The sequence below is a fragment of the Macrobrachium rosenbergii genome, chromosome 11, assembly GCF_040412425.1.
Source record: "Macrobrachium rosenbergii isolate ZJJX-2024 chromosome 11, ASM4041242v1, whole genome shotgun sequence".
NCBI lineage: Eukaryota > Metazoa > Arthropoda > Malacostraca > Decapoda > Palaemonidae > Macrobrachium > Macrobrachium rosenbergii.
The window spans coordinates 36,687,789-36,712,409 of NC_089751.1; the positions used below are offsets into that span (position 1 = coordinate 36,687,789).

Below are 24,621 nucleotides of genomic sequence, written 5' to 3' on the forward strand. Positions count from 1 at the left end.
ATTTAGAAGTGATATGATATTTTTTTTTAACTGGCGTATAGGTTGTTGAAATAATTTTTTAAATTGACCCCAACAGGACATAAGGTCTTTGCAATTTCCTTACGTAATACATTTTCTTATGCAAAATTCAATGCGCCAATTCTATATTTTACTGTAATTAACGTTACTTAATACTTTTCATTTGCCATGGTTTACATCCCCTTATAATAGAAAAGTGACATAATGGTGAATTTATTTATTGGAAAGATAGTGAATAACATAAGGTATTGATTAACTTTTTTCAAATTCCTGTAAGTTATCAATCTGATTATTTATTTGTTTCATCACTCATGCAATTATTTTCCTACGTGAATTTATTTTCAGCCGTGTGTTCACTTATATGCTTACTTTACAAATTTATCTTTCTTTTTCAAAGATTTGGGATCAACGAAACAAGGCCCAAAATATTCGAATTTAGTCGGTTAAATTTGTAGTTTGTCTCCCAACCTGTTCTTGATAATTAAGCACCTAACGCTTGTTGTGTTAAATGTGAGGTATCAGAGGACAGATTAGTTAGATTGAACACAAACACGCCCACAAAGTACATTTCATTAAGCTCTCTTATTTCCTCTGTTCAAATGAACGAAACAATATGAAAATCTTACACTCTTATTTGAAATAAGGTTGTGGCTCCTGTGATTACCTCTTATCAGCAAGGGCATGTGTCTAGGTGATAAGTACAAAAGGTATATTGTGCATTGGAAATCATATTCTTATCGAGGGAATGTTTGAAATTATGATAGGTGTTGAATGTAGAAGACAAGTGTCTACATTCATTAACATACTTTAATGCTTCTGTTGACTTTAGACTGATAGGCTATTTACATTTTTATCTATTTATTAATTTATTTTTTCTTTTTGACTATGTGAGATCTCTTTTTTTTTCTGTTTTTCCTTTTACCTCCTCCAACTTCTTCCTAATGAACACCATATTCTTTGGAAGCTTGCATTTCAATTCAGTGTCCCTTGTGGGCTTGTTCCATATGAATAGGGTACATCTTCTGAATAATAATAATAATAATAATAATAATAATAATAATAATAATAATAAACTCGTTAAGCAATGCACATTTATGATGGAATACTCTGAATTGCTCATGATAAAAGCGTGCATTTGAAAGCATAATTAGATTTGGGATCATGATGAGTTAAAACTGGTGAAAACAGATATCTACCGCTCCTCAATAATAATATATAGTACATGAAGGTCTCGTTGACTAGAAATAAGGATATTTGAGGGTTTTGAATAAAACTCATATTATCACAACTGGGCGGTCTTAGTTTGTCAGTGAATCCAGAGGTCCACACCAAACCTCTTATAAAGTTTAACCTTATCACACTTATGGATCCGTGCTGTCAAGGCCAACTTAATCTATCTATAATTATAAAATCCGAGTGGATCTCTCTTATTTGTCCGCCAGGGGTGGGGTCGGGGTAGGTAGGGGATCGGGAGGGTAGGGGAGACATGACACATCCACCCTCCTCCTGCAAACCTGTTTGTCCGCCACGGGTGGGGCGGGGTAGTTAGGGGGATCGGGAGGGTAGGGGAGACATGACACATCCACCCTCCTCCTGCAAACCTGTTTGTCCGCCACGGGTGGGGCGGGGTAGGTAGGGGATCGGGAGGATATGGGAGACATGACACATCCACCCTCCTCCTGCAAACCTGTTTGTCCGCCACGGGTGGGGCGTGGTAGGTAGGGGATCGGGAGGGTATGGGAGACATGACACATCCACCCTCCTTCTGCAAACCTGTTTGTCCGCCACGGGTGGGGCGGGGTAGTTAGGGGATCGGGAGGGTAGGGGAGACATGACACATCCACCCTCCTCCTGCAAACCTGTTTGTCCGCCACGGGTGGGGCGTGGTAGTTAGGGGATCGGGAAGGTAGGGGAGATGTGATGGGCAGCACTGGGTTCCAGCGCAGCGTAGCGTGCGCCATCAAGCTCGTCATTCTTAAAATTCAGATAGGTCAAGATTGCAATGTTTAATTCTTATTTCTATATAACATTTCATAACATCTTTCACAGAATGTTTGAAATGCATTGTTATTTATAAGCATTACTGCTTGTACAGGTAAGCTGTTTCTGTTTAATACTGATTTTTGATCATTTAACATTTTCCTTGTCTGTGTTTATCGCGTTTCAAACTTATTACTTCTGGAATTATTTTATTTTTTCAACAGTCATTTATCGTAGATGAACTGTAGGACATAATTTTGTGCTTGCCAGTTTTGCAAGGCAATAGTAAAACACTGGAGAGAGAGAGAGAGAGAGAGAGAGAGAGAGAGAGAGAGAGAGAGAGAGAGAGAGAGAGAGAGAGAGAGAGTGGAACATTTTGAGAAATATTCATGAAATAGTTGTGTGCTATTCATTCATTGTAAAGTAACAGTAAAACGCTGAAGAGAGAGAGAGAGAGAGAGAGAGAGAGAGAGAGAGAGAGAGAGAGAGAGAGAGAGAGAGAGAGAGAGAGAAAACTTTCCGAGTCATGTTCCGCTCTAACTGGGTTTGTTCCTCTTGAAATGAGTCGATTCGCCGTTGGTGGCGAATAGCGTACAACTTTAAGTCTCGGAAGAAATTAGGAAAGACTTCATGACTCCTCTTTCCTGAATACCCGCCAGGTGTTAGTGCCGTCAGTGCACCTCACGTGATGCACTGTAGGTATTACTACGAAAGGGTGTTTACAGGGTCCCTTCGACCAGTGGCTGCATCCACATTGTAGCCATTTACTTCACATCCATTCCCGTATCCTTTCTTCGGTATTTCTGTCCAACACCTCTAACTGTTTATTCTTATTGCAGCTGTTAGGTTTTCTCCCATTTTCGCCTTTATTTTCTGGATGTCTTTGTCTTGCTGTCCAACCACTCTTATATCCTCTTTTCTGTGTCTTAAACGCTGAATGGATGAATGTGCCCTGTTTTTGGTTTGACAGCCTAAATTTCATATCAGTCCATGAATAACTTTCCTGAATAATCCTCTGTGAGTCTAGAGTATCAGCGAAAAGCAGTTTTTTTTTTCATTCATAATGGAACTGTAGATAAATTTATGTTATTAGTATTATTATTGATAATCATAAATAATAGAAAACTTGAGAGCAAAATATAACTTTAATATTATGAAAGAAAAAATATACTCGTATGAAATGCTAAATATTTAAAGCTACGTGAAAAAAGTTCAACTCCCTAACAGTAGAATGAAAGAAAATGAAATAAAAATTAAACGATAGCAGTGACAAAATAGATAAAAAAAAAAACAAAAGAATTCAAGTGAAATGAGAAACCGGATGTTTGGGTGCAGCATCAGATGTTTTTCCGTTGACTTAATTTGTTTAGCAAGAGTACAGTTTTACCTAAAGCCAATCCTTCACATAATTCCAGAGGAAGGCTTTAACAGAAGTTGTAAAACGTGTAAACAACGAATTACATTTCATTACTGATTATACCCTTGGAAACACCAGTTTATATTATAGTATTCCAGTCAAATTGATATTCAGTAGATTGTTAAAATAATCAACATATAAGAAACAGATAAGTAAAAATTAATCATGTGAGGGATGTTTCGGAGGTTGAATATTAAAGAGAACTTGTAACCAGAAAGAATTCAGTTAATACATTATGTGAGATTGGACTTATCATCCTTAATGATAATTAAATATAATCTAATAGCCACGTGTCATATAATTATATTTATATACAGTTTAAGAAATCGTTTAAGTTTATACGTTGCTGTAAGCAAACGAGATTTTTTTTTCACTATTCAAAATATACCCAAAGCGCACTAAGATTACTCTCTCTCTCTCTCTCTCTCTCTCTCTCTCTCTCTCTCTCTCTCTCTCTCTCTCTCTCTCTCACCAGTGTTGAAGGTCCCCAGTGGTTAAGGGATAGTGACATTTCTTCCGCCTTTCTCGCTTTCTTGCCTTATCGTGGATATTTCGAATGTCTTTTGTCTTTTTCCAGATAACTGAGCCCCATTTATCTTTCCCTAAATCGATATTGGCGATTTGAACGTCGTTTAAATAATTTGCTTGTAATGTGAAAAACGATTTTGAGAACAGCTATTTTATTCCTTTTTCATTTCTTATATTATTCTGATTACACTGATGTTATAAGTAACATTTTGTCTGCCGCCATGTGCTTGACGGTATCATTCGCAAAATGGTAATTATATATTGAATACAACTGATTTGGTCACATTGTTGTCTAACTCTTTCTACGAACATTTGTTGAACTGTAGCAAATTAAGATAACGTTTGTTGAATTGTAGCAAATTAAGATAACGTTTGTTGAACTGTAGCAAATTAAGATAACGTTTGTTGAACTGTGGCAAATTAAGATAACTTTTGTTGAACTGTAGCAAATTAAGATAACGTTTGTTGAACTGTAGCAAATTAAGATAACGTTTGTTGAACTGTAGCAAATTAAGATAACGTTTGTTGAACTGTAGCAAATTAAGATAACGTTTGTTGAACTGTAGCAAATTAAGATAACGTTTGTTGAACTGTAGCGAATTAAGATAACGTTTGTTGAACTGTAGCGAATTAAGATAACGTTTGTTGAACTGTAGCAAATTAAGATAACGTTTGTTGAACTGTAGCAAATTAAGATAACGTTTGTTGAACTGTAGGAAATTAAGATAACGTTTGTTGAACTGTAGCAAATTAACATAACGTTTGTTGAACTGTAGCAAATTAAGATAACTGTCATGACGACGAGTGACACGGCATCTGATGAGGCTGTTGACCGCAGCATAACAGCTTGCAAACACTGCTAAGAGACCTCTGATTTGATAAGATTGTTTTATCAGTAATTGATTCTCGGTGAGTTGTTGAACCATATCACTTATAAGAGACCATATAAGCGCCATGTTAATGACATTGAACACGTTGGAGAGATTATCTATAATGCTTTGAAAATTGATTCATGACTTAAGACTTCACTAAACTGTTGGTATGGGATGGTGGTTCATTTTTGCCTCTCAGAAGCTGAATCGACATATTTAATCAAGAAATGAGGGTTGTAATCATGTCAGTCGAACACGCCCGTCCAATTTTCTTTTGTCATTCATAATAAATTATTAATACACTTATTTCAGCAGATTGATGTTTGTAATTTTAGAAATAAATGTTAAAAGAATGATCATTTTCATGCTGTACCATATTAACGTAGCAAAATCAGTGTGTAATCTTCATTCACTTTATTTTAATGTAATCAGTCTGGCAGCTATCAATATTTTATTTTCACTAGGTAAGATCCACAGTATTTCTGGATACTCACGTAAGTTGGTATCGAATATGTTTGCAAGTGATACTTGAACCAGCCACCTAGTAAAATTTCTGCTGTACCATATAGCATCTATATGTTACAGGCAGAGAGCGAAACCAGGCATTTCACGAACTGCCTGAGATTTCAGGCAGACAACGAAATGCACTTAGGGACATTTGATCCCCCAAGGGCTGGTAGTACTAAACACGGCGAAACACATTTGACACCCCAGGGGCTAGTACTAAACACTGTGAAACAGTGTAGGTGAGTCACTGTTTCGCCGTGTTTAGTACTAGCTCCTGGGGAGGGAACAAATGTCGCTAAGTGCATTTCGCTCTATGCCTGAAATTTCAGGCAGTTCTCGAAATTACTGGTTTCGCTATCTGCCTGTAACATATATTCGAGTAAAGATACACAGTCGTCAAGAGATAAGAAATTTCAAGTTATTTTCTGGATGGAAATTTAAAGCACAATTCAGTTTTCTATAAACAGATGCACTTCTCTTACAAAAATAAAGTAGGTAGATTGCAAATTTGTCCGTCTAACATGTACCACTTAAGACATTACTTTGATTGCTTCCTCATAAGGTATACACCATGCAAGTGCCTATATGCAAATTCTTGATCTAAAGTGTGTTTAATAACATGCATATTCCCATTTCCAAATTACCCCTCTGTTGTCATTCCACAGTGATATCTTTTTTTTTCAAAATTCAATTGGTATAAAGACATTCATTTGTGATAAGGGTTTAAGAGATCCTCTTAACCCTTGCTATCGAATCAAGAATAAAGATTTAATACAGAGTAGGGTACTTATATTATTACTGTATATTAAATCATATACGATTATATTTATTCAGTTTGGAATAAGAGTAATATCATATCACTCTTTCAGATCCTTTACATAAGGGAGCTGGAACACTGATTTAGTTTATGAACTACGTGGGCAGAAATGCCACAGCTTTTTCTCACTTCTTGGGCAATTGACCTAATTTGTCTCTTTGTAAACATTAAGGCCAGTTGAAGTACAATACAGTATAATTTGACACATATGAATACTTTAATATTTTATGCTAGCTTTTTGTTCCCTTTGATATTATTAACACAAATACAAAGCAAGTCAAACAGTGCTAATGGTAGAAGCAGAAAAGCGTTGTAATTCATCAAAGGTTTGGCAGTCTTTTGAAAACATTTGTTGCCAGCTAAACATTTTAACCCTTTTCACATTCGCAGTTTTTTACTCCATTAAATGACGATCCCTGGTTGTTAGATTTCGATCATTTTTCAAATACTTAAATGTATTGACTTCCAAAGCGTCTGTCTAGGAAGATCACAACGGGGTCACTTTGTTGAAATAAGTGAACATCTTTGTACTGTAAGTCTTAAAACCACCGAATTCGGCTGAAACACCTTAAAAAAAGAATAGATTATTTAGAGACCACAGGCCGATGGGATTGGCATCCTATGCCTTTTTCAAGCCCAAATTCAACGGATACGAGAGTTGAAAAACAAATGACGAAAAATGAGATTGGCCACGAAGGAATAGGCCTACCTGCCTTTCAGTAGAAGCGCACCAACTACATTAAGTACGGTATTCAGCAAGCAAAAAATTTTCATCTTTAATGCTTCCCAAGTTTTCATAGTTTTATGCGCGGTACCTGCCTTTCATTTAATTTTATTTTTTTGTCCTCAGCTACGTATTTTTAATTTGTTTTTCTTTATTGCTTATTATTTTTGTTACTTTTATTGCAATTTTATATTTCGTTACGTACAGCTATATTTATAATTTACAAATGAAAATCTCTGTTTATTTATTCCATAGAACAAACAACAGGAGAATGAAAAGTAACTCTCACCATGATTTTTCATTCAATTGTCTTGTTATTACATTATTATTTTGCCCAAATTTAGAATGTAATTATAGAGCAAGATTTCGAAGATGTCAACAACAGTTAAGAACTTAAGTTTTTGCATCCGGCCTGCATTGCTTAAGTTTTCAAACATGGTTTTATTCAGTTTTGATTTATCTGCAGGCCTCGAAGCACTCATGACCCTGAATCTAGTGTCTTCTTTAGGTGCCTTGGTTAATTAACATTTATTCTTATTGCACAACAATGTGAGTCATTATGTTACTAAAACGTTTTGCTGTTTCAGTCATTGCAGTGAAAATATTCCTCTCTCTCTCTCTCTCTCTCTCTCTCTCTCTCTCTCTCTCTCTCTCTCTCTCTCTCTCTCTCTCTCTCTCTCTCCTGTGGAATGATTGATTTTTCTCATGATCAGTGTGGCTTACCTTACTGTGCTGGTCTGTCTCACTTATCTTTGTTTCAAGTAAAACATCTTTTAGTAATCAGGAATCTTAGTAGTTTATAGTGTTATTCCTTAATAATGACAAGCTTTAGACTCGGATAATATCATTCCTGCTTAATATATTGCATAAGTATGTGAAGTGGTTAAACACCGTAATTTGTCGCATAGATGTTCAGCATAATAATGTATGAGTGTGAGCATAAAAAGACAATGATGAAAAGGTCTAAGTAAAAATACATGAAGAGAGAAAATGCGTTAGGTTTAGGATATCGTAATTATCTCCCAATATAGCGTCCTTTAAAAAAAAGTAGTAATGAAATGTCCTTTTATTTTTTTTACTTACAGACTATTCCCAAACTCCCGAAATCATGTTGGACGACATAAATGCCGGCGCCAAAAGCTTCGGCTTCGGCCTGAAGGCCCTCAAGAGGTACCCAGAGGTGAGTGTTTGCAACCTTCACTCTTCTTCAGGTTATCGGAAGAAAGAAATCGATATTTTGGTGTCGTCGAGGTATCGAATGGAACTTAGTTCAATTATTATTATTATTATTATTATTATTATTATTATTATTATTATTATTATTATTATTGGCGAAGAAATCCAGAATAGTGCAAGTGTAAATATATATATTTGAAAAATATATACAAATATTTTAAAAATATATACAAAACGAGAGCTTTCGGGAACCTGCGCGATTCTCCTCCTCAATCTGACTGGGAAGGAGAAACGAATAGGTTCTCGAAAGCTCTCGTTTTGTATATATTTTCATATATATTTACACTTACACAATTCTAGGTTTCTTCGCCATTGTAGTGACTCGTGCGATTATTATTATTATTATTATTATTATTATTATTATTATTATTATTATTATTATTATTATTATTGTTGTTGTTGTTGTTGTTGTTGTTCAAAAGATATTCACCTGCAGTTTAACCATTCATTTATATCTTTTTCTAATTGCTTGTTAACCTATTAATTTACCGGTTTTTTCTTTTCTGATTTTCTGATAACAGATCTCATCTTTCTGTATCTCCCATTAGCTTCTATACCTTCTTACAAATGAACACCATATTCTTTGGAAGTTTGAATTTCAAGCCAATATCCCCTGTGGGCTTGGTACAGTGGCCACTCTCTTGAAATTCAAGCACCCAAAGAATATAGTGTTCATTTGTAAGAAGTTACAGATAATAAATGGAAATGCAGAAAGAGATGAGTTACAAGAAAAGAGTAAATATAAATTAACAGATTAATAAATATATAAATACAAATATGAATAAATTATTATAGTACAGATGAATTGTTTTAGGGCAGTGACGCATCGCATCTTCGTTTGAACTTTTGACCAGCAATTGCGCCTAATCTTCAGGAAGACTGTTCCACAGTCCAACGGTGTGAGGAATAAAAGACAACAAAAAGGGATCTGTTGCGAGTGGCAAAGAGACGGGAATGACTGACATTGAGCCAGGGATGAGAGTAGAGATAGATCTAAGGCAGTGGTTCTCAGATTATACCCTGTTCCTCTTCAGTCATGTGAAGTTACAATACTGAGTGGAGAGTGGGCAGCAGTCAACAAAATAATTATCTCCTTCTGATGTTTCGCTCGCTTATGTCACAAAGACTCTTCGTGGCATTCTTATTTTCTTTCGGGATTGAAGAAAACGAGTATTGGGGTATAACTTGGTATAACTTGCATAATTATGATAAAAATTAATCTATTTACTTCTGTATTATGGGTTAATTAATTTACGTATTTATTCATTTATGTATTATTATCATTTATAGATTTACTGAATTTTACTCCAAAGAACTATTACTTTTTGAAAGTGGCTCGTTATCTCCCAGAAACGGCTTCATTGCCCCCACGGGGGTAATTACCCCCAGTTTGAGAACCACTGATTCTAAGGTTATGAACATAGGCAGGTCGCGTTGGATAGACCAGCAATTCACCCAGAGAATGAACATTTCAAGTGCAGGCTAATGAGTGCATTAATAATTAATAATCTCCTTTGGGTTACCTAAAGGGAGCTAAAAAATTGTATGTACATACAGCTCTGGTTAGGATAGAATTACACGTACTTAATAGCATTGTTTATGGTGAAAACATACGCTGTAGCATTGTAAATCACTTTTCCGCATGATACACACACACACACACATATATGTAATCAGAATGTGCGTGTGTGTGTGAATGTTGATAGAACTGGAAATGAAATCAGGAAATAAGTTTCAGCCTTCAAGAAATGTTAACTTATATCCAAGATGCATTGGCTGTAGCAAATAAACTGAAAACAAAACGTCTGTTTTAATATATATATATATATATATATATATATTTATATATATATATATATATATATATATGTGTGTGTGTGTGTGTGCAAATATATATATATATATATATATATATATATATATATATATATACATATATATGTATATATATATATATATATATATATATATATATATATATATATACAGTTATATATATATATATATATATATATATATATATATATATATATATATATATATATAGTTTAGTTTCTTTTTAGTTTCCAGCGTATGTCATTTAGTGAAGCAATACTGGAACATTCATATGAAAAAAACTTTCATTATTTCGATGCCTTGAATTTTTCGCAATATGATTGGAATAAAAGATTAAGCATAATAGATGTAATAATAGCATGTAAGACCTTCAGCACACTGCTTTTAGTTATGTGAGTGAAGATATGGTAGAGTTTTAGTTATGCTCACTTGAACACCTTCCAGGTAGTCATATGCCGGCGATCTTTAGAAATCGATGTCCTTGTCAGGATTCCTGGAGAGGATGTAGACGATACGAAGTGCATTTTTTTCTTTCATTAAAGAAAATATACAATATTTTACATTTTAATAGTATTGCAATCAGAATTTAATGAAAGTTGACTTAACTTTACCAAAAACAGATATAATTTTATCGTACCATTCGGGCTGACAAGTATTTTATCATGTACATTTTACAAATAATCTATGTATTTCAATGTTAATATTTTTCTGTAGACACCCATGTAAGATTTTATCAGGATATATCTATTTTTTTTTTATTATCCTTGATTTTATAAACCGTCTAAATTTTCACAGTTATATCAGGATCTTGTCTTCTGCGGAAGTTTCAATGTGTGTGATTTTACGTTTATTTTGTAGGTCTTACATTTAATTATTACGTCAGTATTTATTCTTGATTAATTATGTAGGGGCCAGTGACCTTTGACATCACGGAGCCAGAGAACCTTAAACAAATCAGTCAGTCAGAATATACAACATTATGGCAATGTACCGTAGATACTGTAATACAATTTTATAATGTTTCCACCTTATACGCACCTCTGTAAGGGTACAGCGTTTGCTAGGTTCGTATATCGCTCCCCAGCTAACCACTTATAGCCCGCTCAGCTGTAAATCGGTACCGAGGTGCGCTGGGGCAAGAAAAAGGGTCTGGGGCTAGCAACCTCACTCTTAGAGACTAGCTGAAAAATCGTAAGGTACCACGCCCTTTACTAGGGGAAAATGCGTATGGAATAAACCCACATAGAAATATATTTATACATACACATTATATACATACGTGTGTGTGGGTATATACATACTATACATATATACTATATATGTGTGTGTACGTATCTATATCTATATGTAGATGCAGATATATACACACACACACACACACACATATATATATATATATATATATATATATATATATATATATATATGTGTGTGTGTGTGTGTGTGTGTGTGTGTGTGTGTGTGTGTGTGTGTATATATATACTACTATTAAGCTACAAATGTCGTTCAATGTTTAATTCTCTTTACAACTACAATATCACCGAAGGGGAATTAAAATTGATAAATGATTCAGTACCTGGGAGACTCGAACGTGCTTATATCCCTCTTGACTGCCGAGTGGTTAGCACGTCGACTGAAAGTTGTCGAGATGTACTGTTGAGCGTTCGAGTCTCCCAGGTACTGAATCATTTATCACTTAGAATTCCCCTTCGGTGATATACCCGAGGTAGAGCGAATTGGCTATTAAACGACATTTGTAGCTTTATGTTTGTATATATAAAATGTCACAGTGATGTGATCAAAATTCACATATATACTGTATGTATATATATATGTAGAAAGATGGATATATAGATAAAACTTTGGACTTGTTGAGAATACCTAACTCAACTTCTGCTCACAACCCTTTAACCTTGTCTCAGGTTGTTATTTTCTTTTACTGTCTGCGGGAAATACAATGACTTTCCCCCCGGATTTTCTTGCTCTTCACTCCGTCAAGAATTTAATCTCTCTTCGAGAATAAAGTCAATTTGCAGATAAGAGTCTCTCTCTCTCTCTCTCTCTCTCTCTCTCTCTCTCTCTCTCTCTCTCTCTCTCTCCAAGCACTGCTCCTTTTTGCATTTAGTTTTAAATTTTTCTAAGTCCCCGTTGTCACCTTCCTGCAGTTACACACTCTCTCTCTCTCTCTCTCTCTCTCTCTCTCTCTCTCGCAGTATAGGAGGAAACGGTTTTCCAACAATTTCTGTTCCTTCATAAAAAAAAAAAGATTGCCAATTTGTGGGTCCCAGTTCCACATAGTATAGAATGTATCTTTTTGCATCCATTACCATTTCTAGAAAAAATGAAAACAAATTAGTAAGGGAACATACTTTTTTATGACTCAGTGTCTGTAGCCACCATCCAACCTTTTTTTAGTGTTTTTCTATCCTTGTTTAGGCTTCCAGATATTTTTTTTTTTTTACAGTTTTTGCTCCTATTTGTTTATTTTTTCTATTTTATTGGCTTTTTAACTGTTTAATCGTTTTGTATTTCACTTTTTAATCTGAAATTTGCCAAAATACAGAGTTATTTGTGAACTCTAACAGCGCTGCCTTTGCTTGTGTTTCGCGTTGCGTTTCTGCATGTGTGTGCATGTGTATGTGTGTGTGTATGTGTGTAAATATTCAAGCAAGTTGTTCATTTTGGCAAGCATGCATACATATATACATGCGTGCCTACAAGTTTGTAATCAAATTATTGCGGGAAATATTCCCACCTCAGGGAGGTAAGTACAAGGAAATTTGATATTTTGTGTAGCTGAGAACTTAAGTTACAAAGTAAAGTTTGATTCATTAGAAGTATTCTGACTTGACGAATAGTATATCATGATTCTCTCTGACCAAGTTTTAGTTTTCTTTAAAAGAAAACTGTTGAGATGGCTATTTGTCTGTCTATCCGCCCTTTTTCTGTCCGCCCTCAGATCTTAAAAACTACTGAGTCTAGAGGGCTGCACATTGGTATGTTGATCATCCACCCTCCAATCATCAAACATACCAAATTGCATCCCTCTAGCCTCAGAAGTTTTTATTTTATTTAAGGTTAAAGTTAGCCACGATCGTGCGTCTGGCACTGCTATAGGTGCCAACAACATAGACCACCACCGGGCCGTGGCTGAAAGTTTCATGGGCTGCGGAACATGGGCCGTGGCTGAGAGTTTCATACAGTATTATACGCTGTACAGAAAACTCGATTGCGCCAAAGAAAATTCGGCGCATTTGTTACTTGTTTATTTTGCTCTGAAAGGCATTTAAACAATTATTTGCATTCCTGTTGTTTATTCTGATTGTGTTTTTATGTTTTTTTTTTAGTACTCCGCCCATAAAACGAACAGATTTTAGATCCACGGTTATCCTGTTACTTAAAAATTGACTCGCTGAATTTCGAAAGAAAGGCAAGCTAGTTACGTTATAATAAAATGAACAGATTGTGGATTCTTGCTGGTCAGTGAGAGACAGAGGAAGACAGACTATAAATGCATCATTATCATGAACGCGGGTGCTGGCAGTCAACTACTATATATTGTGCTCATTTCGTTAAGCAGATTATTTTAACTTTCTTCCCACTGACCATTTTCTGAGAATTCTCGACGAAGAGAACAGTTCGGGCCCAGGGTATGTTTACGATCCTACTTCATGTAAATTATTGATGAGCGATAATGAACTCTGTTATAAAAGCTTGATAGAACTTAATTAATGCATATCCATTAGTGACTTTTCAACTCCCATTGTCAAGGGTTTTAGTGTGGTATCGACTATATATCGTTGATGGAGCTGAATGGTATGGGGGGGGGGATAAATTAAAAATAGTGCTAAGTGGAAACTGTTATTTCAGCCATTTCTATAACTAACTTTATATATTCATGCGACATTTTAAAAAAAGTAGGTCATTATAACCAATAGTGACTTTCTTTTGTCCTTATTTGTATCTTTTCTCGTCTGCACCTGTTGTATCATTTATTTCATAATTTTCTTTTACCATAAAATACACGAGAGAGAGAGAGAGAGAGAGAGAGAGAGAGAGAGAGAGAGAGAGAGAGAGAGAGAGAGAGAGAGAGTAGGAATTGTTTTGTTCTTTTTTATATCTCAAAACGGCTATTCCTACGGTAGGTCAAAAGATATTGGTTATGGTGTCTTGTGAAGTCCTAGAAACTCTTCAAGATTCTGCAAATATGTGTTGATACTTAGATTTTTCTCATATATATATATATATATATATATATATATATATATATATATATATATATAACATGCATATATATGTCAATATAGCCCACAGGAGAAAAGAGAATAAAACACTCTAATAGCTTGATAATTTCGCCATCCACCAGGCCTCTTCAAGAGCTTTATTACAACTAAACAGAATAAGTAGATACATAAAAATCACAAACATTGTTTCTCACACAAACACACACACACACACAAACAACACACACACACACACACACACACACACACACACACACACACATATATATATATATATATATATATATATATATATATATATATATATATACACACACATATATTCACTACGTGGGGACCTTATATTCTGTATACGAATTCTGAATATGTATATGTATGACTTGAATTGTATCCTTATCCAGAGTGCTTTTCCTGCTTTTAAAAATCTAATTTCTCCTTCAAAGTGACATGTGAATGAAATCGTGAATGTAAAGTTATTTTAGGAACGTAAACGTCGATTCAAATCTTCCTTCTTTTTTTTTTTTTTTTAGTTTTTATCATTTCAGCAGCGGTCTTTGTTCTGGTCTTGTGGAAACGACTTTTTTTCATGAGTCTGTTGCACCAGAAAATAAGCGCCAGGCTGTAAATACTGACGGGTGATATTAGGCTGCTTTGTAAAATGTGAAATGAGTCTTTATGTTTACCTCTGGGTATTTTTTGAACGTTATTTTTCTTATACTGTGTATTCGAAATAAATGACTGTGAATATTAAGTGTCCCGTACCACTGACATTTTTGGGGGTTGGGCACAATTGGGGTTGTACCGCAAACTTACATTCTTATTAAGTTAATCTCTGTTAACAAAAACTTCCGTGTCTCTGTTTTGTTTAGCCTTTGTTCACGCTTTTTTGCTCCTTTTTCTTTAATATAATGAACTCCGTAGTTATGTAAAATCATCTAAAGCCTCCTTTTTGCTCGGTTACACAGACTAATGTTAAACTGAGACGAATTTTTGCCGCTTAAAATGGCAAGTCTTAGAAAATCATTTCACAGTTCTGTCAGGGTTGACCGTCAGCGACCATAGCGACTTTGAAGCGCTCGTGCAAGCGAGGGCTGACTCTCTTCTTTGTTAGTCTGTTCATCTAAGACGAAAACCTATAATGTTGCTGAAATGATAACAACTAAACAAGTAAAAAAAGGAGCCGAATTTTCTTCGGCGCAATCGAGTTTCCTGTACAGCGTATGAAGCTGTATGAATCTCTCAGCTGCGGCCCATGAAACTCAACCACGGCCCGGGCGTGGCCTTTGTTGTTGGCACCTATAGCGATGCCAGACGCACTATCATGGCTAACTTTATCCTTAAATAAAATAAAAAAAAACTACTGAGGATAGAGGGCTGCAATTTGGTATGTTTGAAGGTGGATGATCATATACCAATGTGCAGCCCTCTAGCCTCATTAGTTTTTGAGATATGAGGGCGGACAGCAAAAGTGCGGACGGACAGACAAATAGCCACCTCAATAGCTTTTACAGAAAACTAACAAGTGAACATTTTAATCAATATCTACGTTTCTAAAATAATAGTACAGCTACTATTCCCTGATAATTTTTCGTGACGAGGATTCTTGAGGTTGCCAGAGTCCAATGCGAACTGAGAATTTGGTACACCTGATAGCAACAGGCAGTTGTCGGAAATACGATTCTTTGATATTCAATTTTTGTCTCTCAAATTTTAATGTCACGCTCAGTTTATGGATTGTTTTATGAGTAACCAATCTTGCTCTGTTACTTTTCGTTATTATATGGCGCCTTTTTCAAGTATTCTTTCAGTATCGCTTTTCCCTTTCCTCTTTCTTCTTATTACCCACGTCCATATATAGCACGTCATTCGCTTAGTATTGCAAGTACACACAATTTGCTATATGTTTGTACGTATTTCTTTAAAAAATACACCTTTTATTTTCATTTAATGTTTGCGTATATATGACTGTATGTGTGTATGCCTCTCTCTCTCTCTCTCTCTCTCTCTCTCTCTCTCTCTCTCTCTCTCTCTCTCTCTCTCTCTCTCTCTATATATATATATATATATATATATATATATATATATATATATATATATATATACACACACACATATATATATATATATGTATATATATATATATATATATATATATATATATATATATATATATAATATGTAGAATCTACTAGTCACTTTTTACCAGATACATATGTAATCATGTAATAGCCAAGATGCCCTCTTAAGAGGGCATTGTGGCTATTACAATTATATATATATGTGTATATATATATATATATATATATATATATATATATATATATATATATATATATATATAGAGAGAGAGAGAGAGAGAGAGAGAGAGAGAGAGAGAGAGAGAGAGAGAGAGAGAGAGAGAGAGAGACCAAGGGCAGATGGAGAGGCACACTAACAATCTACAGTTTTTATTGTGGCCGACGGCGTTTCGCAATGATCCATTGCATTTTCAAGGCTGCAATGACACAATTTTGTTTAATAAAAAGGGACGTCACTACATAAAATTATAAAGATAAAAAAAATAAAATAAAAATGTACATACATTTCTTAAAATATCTTAAAACAAACCTACCCAGTACATGGCTAAAAAGTGACTAAACAGAAGAAGGTAAAACTACTCGAAAACAAAGAGAACAGCAGAGAAATCACAAAATAAACAAGGGTGTTGAGGACGTCTGGGCATTTAACGAGGGAACGAGTGCTTTAATGAAAATTGACTCTAAAGTCGTAAGCTCGTCCTCGTGTTGGGCTGAGGCTATTATTTCGAAGTTTTTCATATCAATCTGCGTTTTGCAGATTGCAGAGTGATTTCTTATATTTGATAATTCAGGCCTGGACAATCTGCATCCCGTCCTATAACTGACGCCCTGATGACTACAGACACGGACTTTCAGTAGCCGTCTCGTACATCCAACGTAGGTTCCCAGCTCGCACTTGGGACAAGTATATTTGTAAATGATGTTGGATGCTAGAGACGGGCACAGTCTATCCTTAGATCTGAAAAGAGACCCGAGCGTTAAAGGGTTTTTCGGAATAAGTTTCATATTTACAAACGGGAATTCTTTGCTAATGATCTTTATAACTTTTTTGCGAAACTCATCGTTGAACAGTAAGGGAAATTTAGCGTAGATATCAAGTTTGGGAACATCATAAATGACACGTGGCTCACTAAAATTCATATCTAACAACTTTCTCAAAATTCTGTAAAAGTGTTTTAGAGGAAAACATTTCTAAAAAAACCTGTCAGGAACTCAATTTCGCTGTGGAAGCCTTGCCAAGACGATGTCAGAGTAAGGGCCCTGTGGAGGAGTGTAAAAATAGTATTTAATTTAAAATTAAAATGACAAGCACTGTAAAAATTAGTACCCAACCCAGTAAAGGTGCTCTTTCTGTATATACTGGTATGGAAACCCTCCGAGTCCCTTGAAATACGTAGGTCCAGGAAAGGGAGCGATTTGCATATTTTAGTGAGCCACGTGTCATTTATGATGTTCCCAAACTTGATATCTACGCTAAATTTCCCTTCCTGTTCAACGATGAGTTTCGCAAAAAAGTTACAAAGATCATTAGCAAAGAATTCCCGTTTGTAAATATGAAACTTATTCCGAAAAACCCTTTAACGCTCGGGTCTCTTTTTCAGATCTAAGGATAGACTGTGCCCGTCTCTAGCATCCAACATCATTTACAAATATACTTGTCCCAAGTGCGAGCTGGGAACCTACGTTGGATGTACGAGGCGGCTACTGAAAGTCCGTGTCTGTAGTCATCAGGGCGTCAGTTATAGGACGGGATGCAGATTGTCCAGGCCTGAATTATCAAATATAAGAAATCACTCTGCAATCTGCAAAACGCAGATTGATATGAAAAACTTCGAAATAATAGCCTCAGCCCAACACGAGGACGAGCTTACGACTTTAGAGTCAATTTTCATTAAAGCACTCGTTCCCTCGTTAAATGCCCAGACGTCCTCAACACCCTTGTTTATTTTGTGATTTCTCTGCTGTTCTCTTTGTTTTCGAGTAGTTTTACCTTCTTCTGTTTAGTCACTTTTTAGCCATGTACTGGGTAGGTTTGTTTTAAGATATTTTAAGAAATGTATGTACATTTTTATTTTATTTTTTTATCTTTATAATTTTATGTAGTGACGTCCCTTTTTATTAAACAAAATTGTGTCATTGCAGCCTTGAAAATGCAATGGATTATTGCGAAAACGCCGTCAATACAATAAAAACTGTAGATTGTTAGTGTGCCTCTCCATCTGCCCTTGGTCTCCGTATATTGGGCTTCCGCCTTCATCATCGTCGTATATATATATATATATATATATATATATATATATATATATATATATATATATATATATATATATATATATATATATATATATATATATATATATATATATATAGGTGTTTCAAATTAGAGCCCCCTTACAGCATAAACTAAAATTGATATGGACAAAAACAAAAGTAATTCAGAACAGGTATTTATTTAAGTTTCTCTCCGAGTATTTAATATTTTGTGTGGCCTCCATCTGCCTGTACCACAGCCTGCATTCTTGAGGGGTATACTTTTCAGCAAATCGCAAAAAAGCTGAGATTCAAACTCCATTTCCCTGAGCACTTCAGTCACCTCTCCTCGCAGGTCGTCGAGGCTTGGTATACCATCATAGTTCACTGTGCGCGCTTCAACACGATCCTTTAAGATACTACCAATGTTTTCACACACATTAAGGGAGCTACCGGGAAATTCACTTGACGAGAAGAAATCGATACCACTGTTTCGAAGCAGCTCCTGTGTCTGAAGAGCCTTGAAACATGGTGCCTTATCATGCAAAAATGTGTGGTGCCTTATCATGCAAAAATGCAACTTCTTCAACAGATAACGCATTTTCAGGATCTTTGAGGAAAGGAAATACTCCACTATTAAGCACAGTTTCTCTGAAGTATTTGCCTTTCCATGACTGTCCTTTTTCTTTGATGATCCACATTAACCGTTTGGCTGTGAAACAGAGAAAAATTCCTAAACATTCAGGAAATTTCACAACTTGGCGATAGCGCATGTCATCACTGATATCATCCAACTTTGTAGCCCAAATGATGTCATTTTTATGATTTGGCTTCTTGACTATGTAAATGAAGAATTCATCTGATGCGGCAACATGGAGAAAGTCAGCTTCATCCTAATCTTTAAGAAATGAACCACGAAACCATGCACAGTCTTCTCTCTGTTGCTGAGTGATGTTGTGCTTGCTGATAACATGAAATGGCTTGATACCAGATATTTTCAACTCACGATATACAGCACTATAACTTCTCTTCTTTCCCCTTTTTTGTTTCTAGTTCAAGCACCAATTTATGTAAAGACTTTCTTGGTCTACCCACTGCCTCAGCTATGATGTCTTTTGACTCCTGAGAAAGGACTTCAAGCCTTCCAAGATTCTCACTCTTTTCGCGATGACGGTCATATGGATTTTTGTTCCAGTTTCTTTTAACAAAGGATTCATCTCTTTTAATGTATTTAGCCATCTAGGAACGTGAAATGAAGGATGCGCCAGCATCCCTGGCCTCTCTGAAGGTTATAGCCCGGATTAGGTCAATCCATCTAATTTCCTCCGAGTCGTTAGCCATGGCAGTATCTAACTCCGTCACTCAGTATGAAAATACAAGAAATGTAAAATAAGAAATAGCTTAGTAGAAACTTAAAATAATGTACTTGGAGATAAGCTATAGCAGAAATCTCCATAGCTTTCCATTTGTTCTGTGGAGGGGGGGCGCTCTAATTTCGAAACACCCAGTATATATATATATATATATATATATATATATATATATATATATATATATATATATATATATATATATATATATATTGTGTGTGTGATGTTTTTTCGTATTACGCAGCTTTTCTGTAAATGAACTGGGATCCTTTTTATCTCTCTCTCTCTCTCTCTCTCTCTCTCTCACTGTTTATCCCTGGTCGTGATAAACCCTGAGAGTCCAGCATTTTCCTGGGAGCTCTCGGGGTTTTTGTTGTGGTCCCTGGCCTTAAGAATTTCATGTTTGCGCGTTTCCTGTTTCCTCTCCTCTTGTTCTCGATCATTTTTCTTTTTCCTGTTTTTTATTCGCAGTTTTACTCTTTTGTTAGCTCAAAACACCACGTCGCCTTTTCATGGTGCTTCGTATACCGTTTGATGTGAATTCTCCTCTTTTGCATTCAGTTTTAATTTATTCAAAGTCTAGATTGTCTCCTTCCTTCACGTACACTTGCAACTCTCTCTCTCTCTCTCTCTCTCTCTCTCTCTCTCTCTCTCTCTCTCTCTCTCTCTCTCTCTCTCTCTCCAAACATTTCTCTTTTTTGCTTTTAGCTTTAATTTATTCAAAGTCCAGAATGTCCCCTTCCTTCACGTACACTTGCAGACTCTCTCTCTCTCTCTCTCTCTCTCTCTCTCTCTCTCTCTCTCTCTCTCTCTCTCTCTCTCTCTCTCTCTCCGGTGTATAAATTGATTTGGCTTAATCTTACGCTCTAGAAAACCCAGAGTGCCTCATTGCTTTTTAATAATGCTTCACATCTCTCTCTCTCTCTTTATTATTCAGTCGCCCCTAGACAGCTCCATAGGGCACCACCTCTCCTCCCACAGTCGCCTCGTTTTCCACCGGGACGACCTCGCCGCCCTTCGTCCCCTTCTTCTTCTCCTCCAGAGGTCACCTTGATTGACCTCGTCGTCCTAGTAGTCGCGGTGACTTAGTCGCTGCAAATGGAGAAACCCTGTTTCATGTTTATTAACTAATAATATCTTGTATATATATATATATATATATATATATATATATATATATATATATATATATATATGTGTGTGTGTGTGTGTGTGTGTGTGTGTGTGTGTGTGTTCATGTTTTCTTACTTATTTGCTTTTGAAAATTTTTTTTTTATTTTCCTCATCGGTAATATTTTGTTTTTGTGGAATTCTGACATTTACTGTTACATATAAATAAAACTGGAACAGAAGAATTAGAAATATAATACTGAATCCTTCTTCTCTCTCTCATTAATTATACATGATGGTAATCTTCCTCTATGACTACAGCTTTCACATTCATTCATTCATCTGTTCAAATTCAAAACCATATGTGATTCATATTTTAGATTTAATTTTTCTGGGAATGTGTAAATGAAGGCATTATTTAAAGAAGAATATCTTATCCTTATGAGTCAGGTAACTTATGGCTCTCTCGCTCTGTGTGTGTGTGTATGTGTGTGTGACACAGAGGCGACGCCATTCATCTCTATCTAGCTTCATCTCGATCAAGATGAGTATGTGACTTTCCACCACGAAGCGTTCACCTTGCGTAGTACATTATGACGTCACATGACGTCACGATCAGTTTCCCGCCAACAGCAATTTCCCCTCACTCTTCCTCCACCCTCTCTCTCTCTTTTATTTTTTCCCTCCATCTGTTGGCAGCTTCGTACCCTGGCGCTTTATGTACCTGTTGTAGGGAAATTGGGAGGACGCAATCGATTCAGAGGGAGAATAAGGAGACTCTTACGTGATCGATGTCACATACAGGAATTCCGCTGAGGATTGTGGGAAAACGTCACTTCCTGATGATGAAAAGTTTTGCAGTTCAGCAGGTTTCGAGGCGCCGTTCTCGGCTGACTGTAAAAGGAAATGACATGATAATAATAATACATTAAATATTTATTCGTATATTACTGTATACATGTTTGTATGCCCATGCACAATACAAAAAAAATGAGAAATTTTATCTAGGATTACCTAGGAGACACGGATCCAGACAACCTAGCATGGCCCCATAAAGGGGTGACATTGATAGACACCATGAATCATATAACCATTAGGAGTCTCTCTCACTCTTCATATATATGTACATCTATTTAAACACCTATCCATATATATATACACACATATAATATAATATATACATATATATATATATATATATATATATATATATATATATATATATATATATATGTATATATATATTAGTTAGGTAAAATCCTAATCTATGGAAATACAGGTGCTATAGACCTGTATTTCCATAGACACTGAAAATGTGACCAGAAGGGGGTAAATTTGAGACGAAGCAAGGTTATGAGTGGTAACATGAATGATAGAAAAACGAAAGCAGTAAATTCGTTTTGGTAATTCGGAATAAATGTGTTGGATGGCTGAAGGATGAGAGAAGAGGTGACTCGCCCAATATTCGAAACACGGAAGGTAGTAGGATGCTTGCAGAAAACTGGGAGGAAACTTTTTGTGCCTATGGTTGGAATTCATAAAGGGACTGTTGAGCCAACTCCAAATCATATCATGGAAGTGAGGTGTGAATGGGATTATGGGAATTGAAGAAAAAAGTAGAAAGTGTGCAGATGGATTGTTTGTTTATTGTATGTGGCATAAGCGCTAAAAGGGCGAGAAAAGTTCGGGATACGTAAAAGTGGCAAAAGATTGGATCAGTGTTATTAGACGGTTCTGTTCTGTGGAAAGAATGTATATAGTTATATTCTCGGGGAAAGTGGGCGGTGCAGTGGCATGAGAAGGAATAAGAGTTTAAATGCTTTAGATAGACGATGTGATTATATATATATATATATATATATATATATATATATATATATATATATATATATATATATATATATATATATTAGTATATTCCTTCAGCACAGGTGCTTTTATGCCTAGCGATGCTTATAATTTGACCATAAAACCCGCACTGAGTACGTGTCGTTCGCACGCGTCCCATCTCGTAATTTTATTCACGGCTAAAGATAGTGACAGGACACGGTGACTTTAAGACATGAATGTACGAGCAAAGCTCACACTGCAGCAGGAGCAGCAGCAGCAGGGTGGGGAGGGGGGCGGGCGAAGGAATTTATAAACACATTCGCATACGTAAAGAGACGAGCTTTCATGCTTACAAACCTGTACGCATCATTAGACTTACCTTTACATACTGGGTCATGTTGAAGGAACTCTCTCTTTCTCTCGGGTCCGTTTTCTTTTTCCTTTTGCCCATTTTCTTCGATGAGATGAGATTTTTCTTCATCGTTAGTAACAGTTGTTCATGGCGGGACTATCCTCAGCACTGTCGATTTTGGTTTTATAAATTTAGTGAATCAGTATGTTCTATGTAAATATTTACTTATTGCTTTTATTGCACACATATGTAAGGATAATACGTCGAAAGGATAGGGACTATCCAATATTCTAATTTGTGGATCAGTGCCAAAACAAATAACATACGATTAAGAATGTGTTTACTCAAATGCTTTTCTCAGTTTTACGATAAACACCAGCAATGATCTATGTCTATCGCATTGACATATGAGGTGAAGAGTGATCTATGTACGGATGCATTCCTTTGCGATAGACAACAGCTATACAGTAGCTTCAACAGGAATTTTTTTTTTTTATGCTCGCATACAGAATTCCGGTTGAAGACGAATGGTAGTTTGAAATTCAAAGATTACCGTTATTGGTCTGGTTTTAGTGCTAGACAGTGAAACCGAAAGCAAACAATAAACGTTCTCCTCTACTGGTTTGGTCTCATGTTGCTATGTTTGATAGGAGAAATGGTTTAACATTGGAGAGAGTATACATAGAATATACTAGTCACTTTTCTATCAGGCAGATAGGTATTTGTAATACTTGGTCGACTTTTAGCCTTTCGATTTCTTTAATTGTTTCTTCATTTGCGTCACGGGAGTCAAGGTTTCTCTATTTTTTTCATGTCTTCAATGCTTGTAGTGGTGGGCGTATCCAAAAGTGTGAAGAAATCAAGAGGGTCTTGTGTGTATATATATATATATATATATATATATATATATATATATATATATATATATATATATATATATATATATATATATATCTGAGATTACCACAGGTGAAAAATAAGAGACAGGGTGGGGTGTTGGTCCTGACCGGTTTCGCTTTTATTTCCAAGCCATTGACGAAGAACTGATACATAGTATTAAAAGTCACAAAATAGGCTATATATACTACAGAAACAGTATGTTCGTCAGTACTGCTGTAGTGTATACTGTATATGTGTGACTTCTAATTCTATGTATCAGTCCTTTGTCAATGGCTTGGAAATAAAGTCAAAGCCGGTCAGGACCTACACCTAGTCTCTTATCTTTCACCTGTGGTAATGTGTGATAAATGAATCACGTACAAGAGTGATTATAATCATATATATATATATATATATATATATATATATATATATATATGTATATATATATATATATATATATATATATATATATATATATTATTGTTTTTGTGAACCTGTTGTGTAGGTATATATAGTGGCTATGTTGCGGAACCTTTACTGCACAAGAGGCTCATCCACAGTTCCACAGAT

General features: G+C 35.5%; 1 protein-coding gene across 1 annotated transcript in view; it reads left to right on the top strand.

Annotated features, from left to right (window-relative positions):
* The window catches only part of LOC136843331 (uncharacterized), a 282,587-nt gene that overhangs the window by 39,095 nt on the left and 218,871 nt on the right, over positions 1-24,621 (top strand). Inside the window, exon 2 of the mRNA XM_067111618.1 lies at positions 7,949-8,043. Within this exon, the coding sequence (XP_066967719.1) occupies positions 7,972-8,043 (72 nt within the window). The 5' untranslated portion in view covers positions 7,949-7,971. The remainder of the gene's footprint in view (positions 1-7,948; positions 8,044-24,621) is intronic.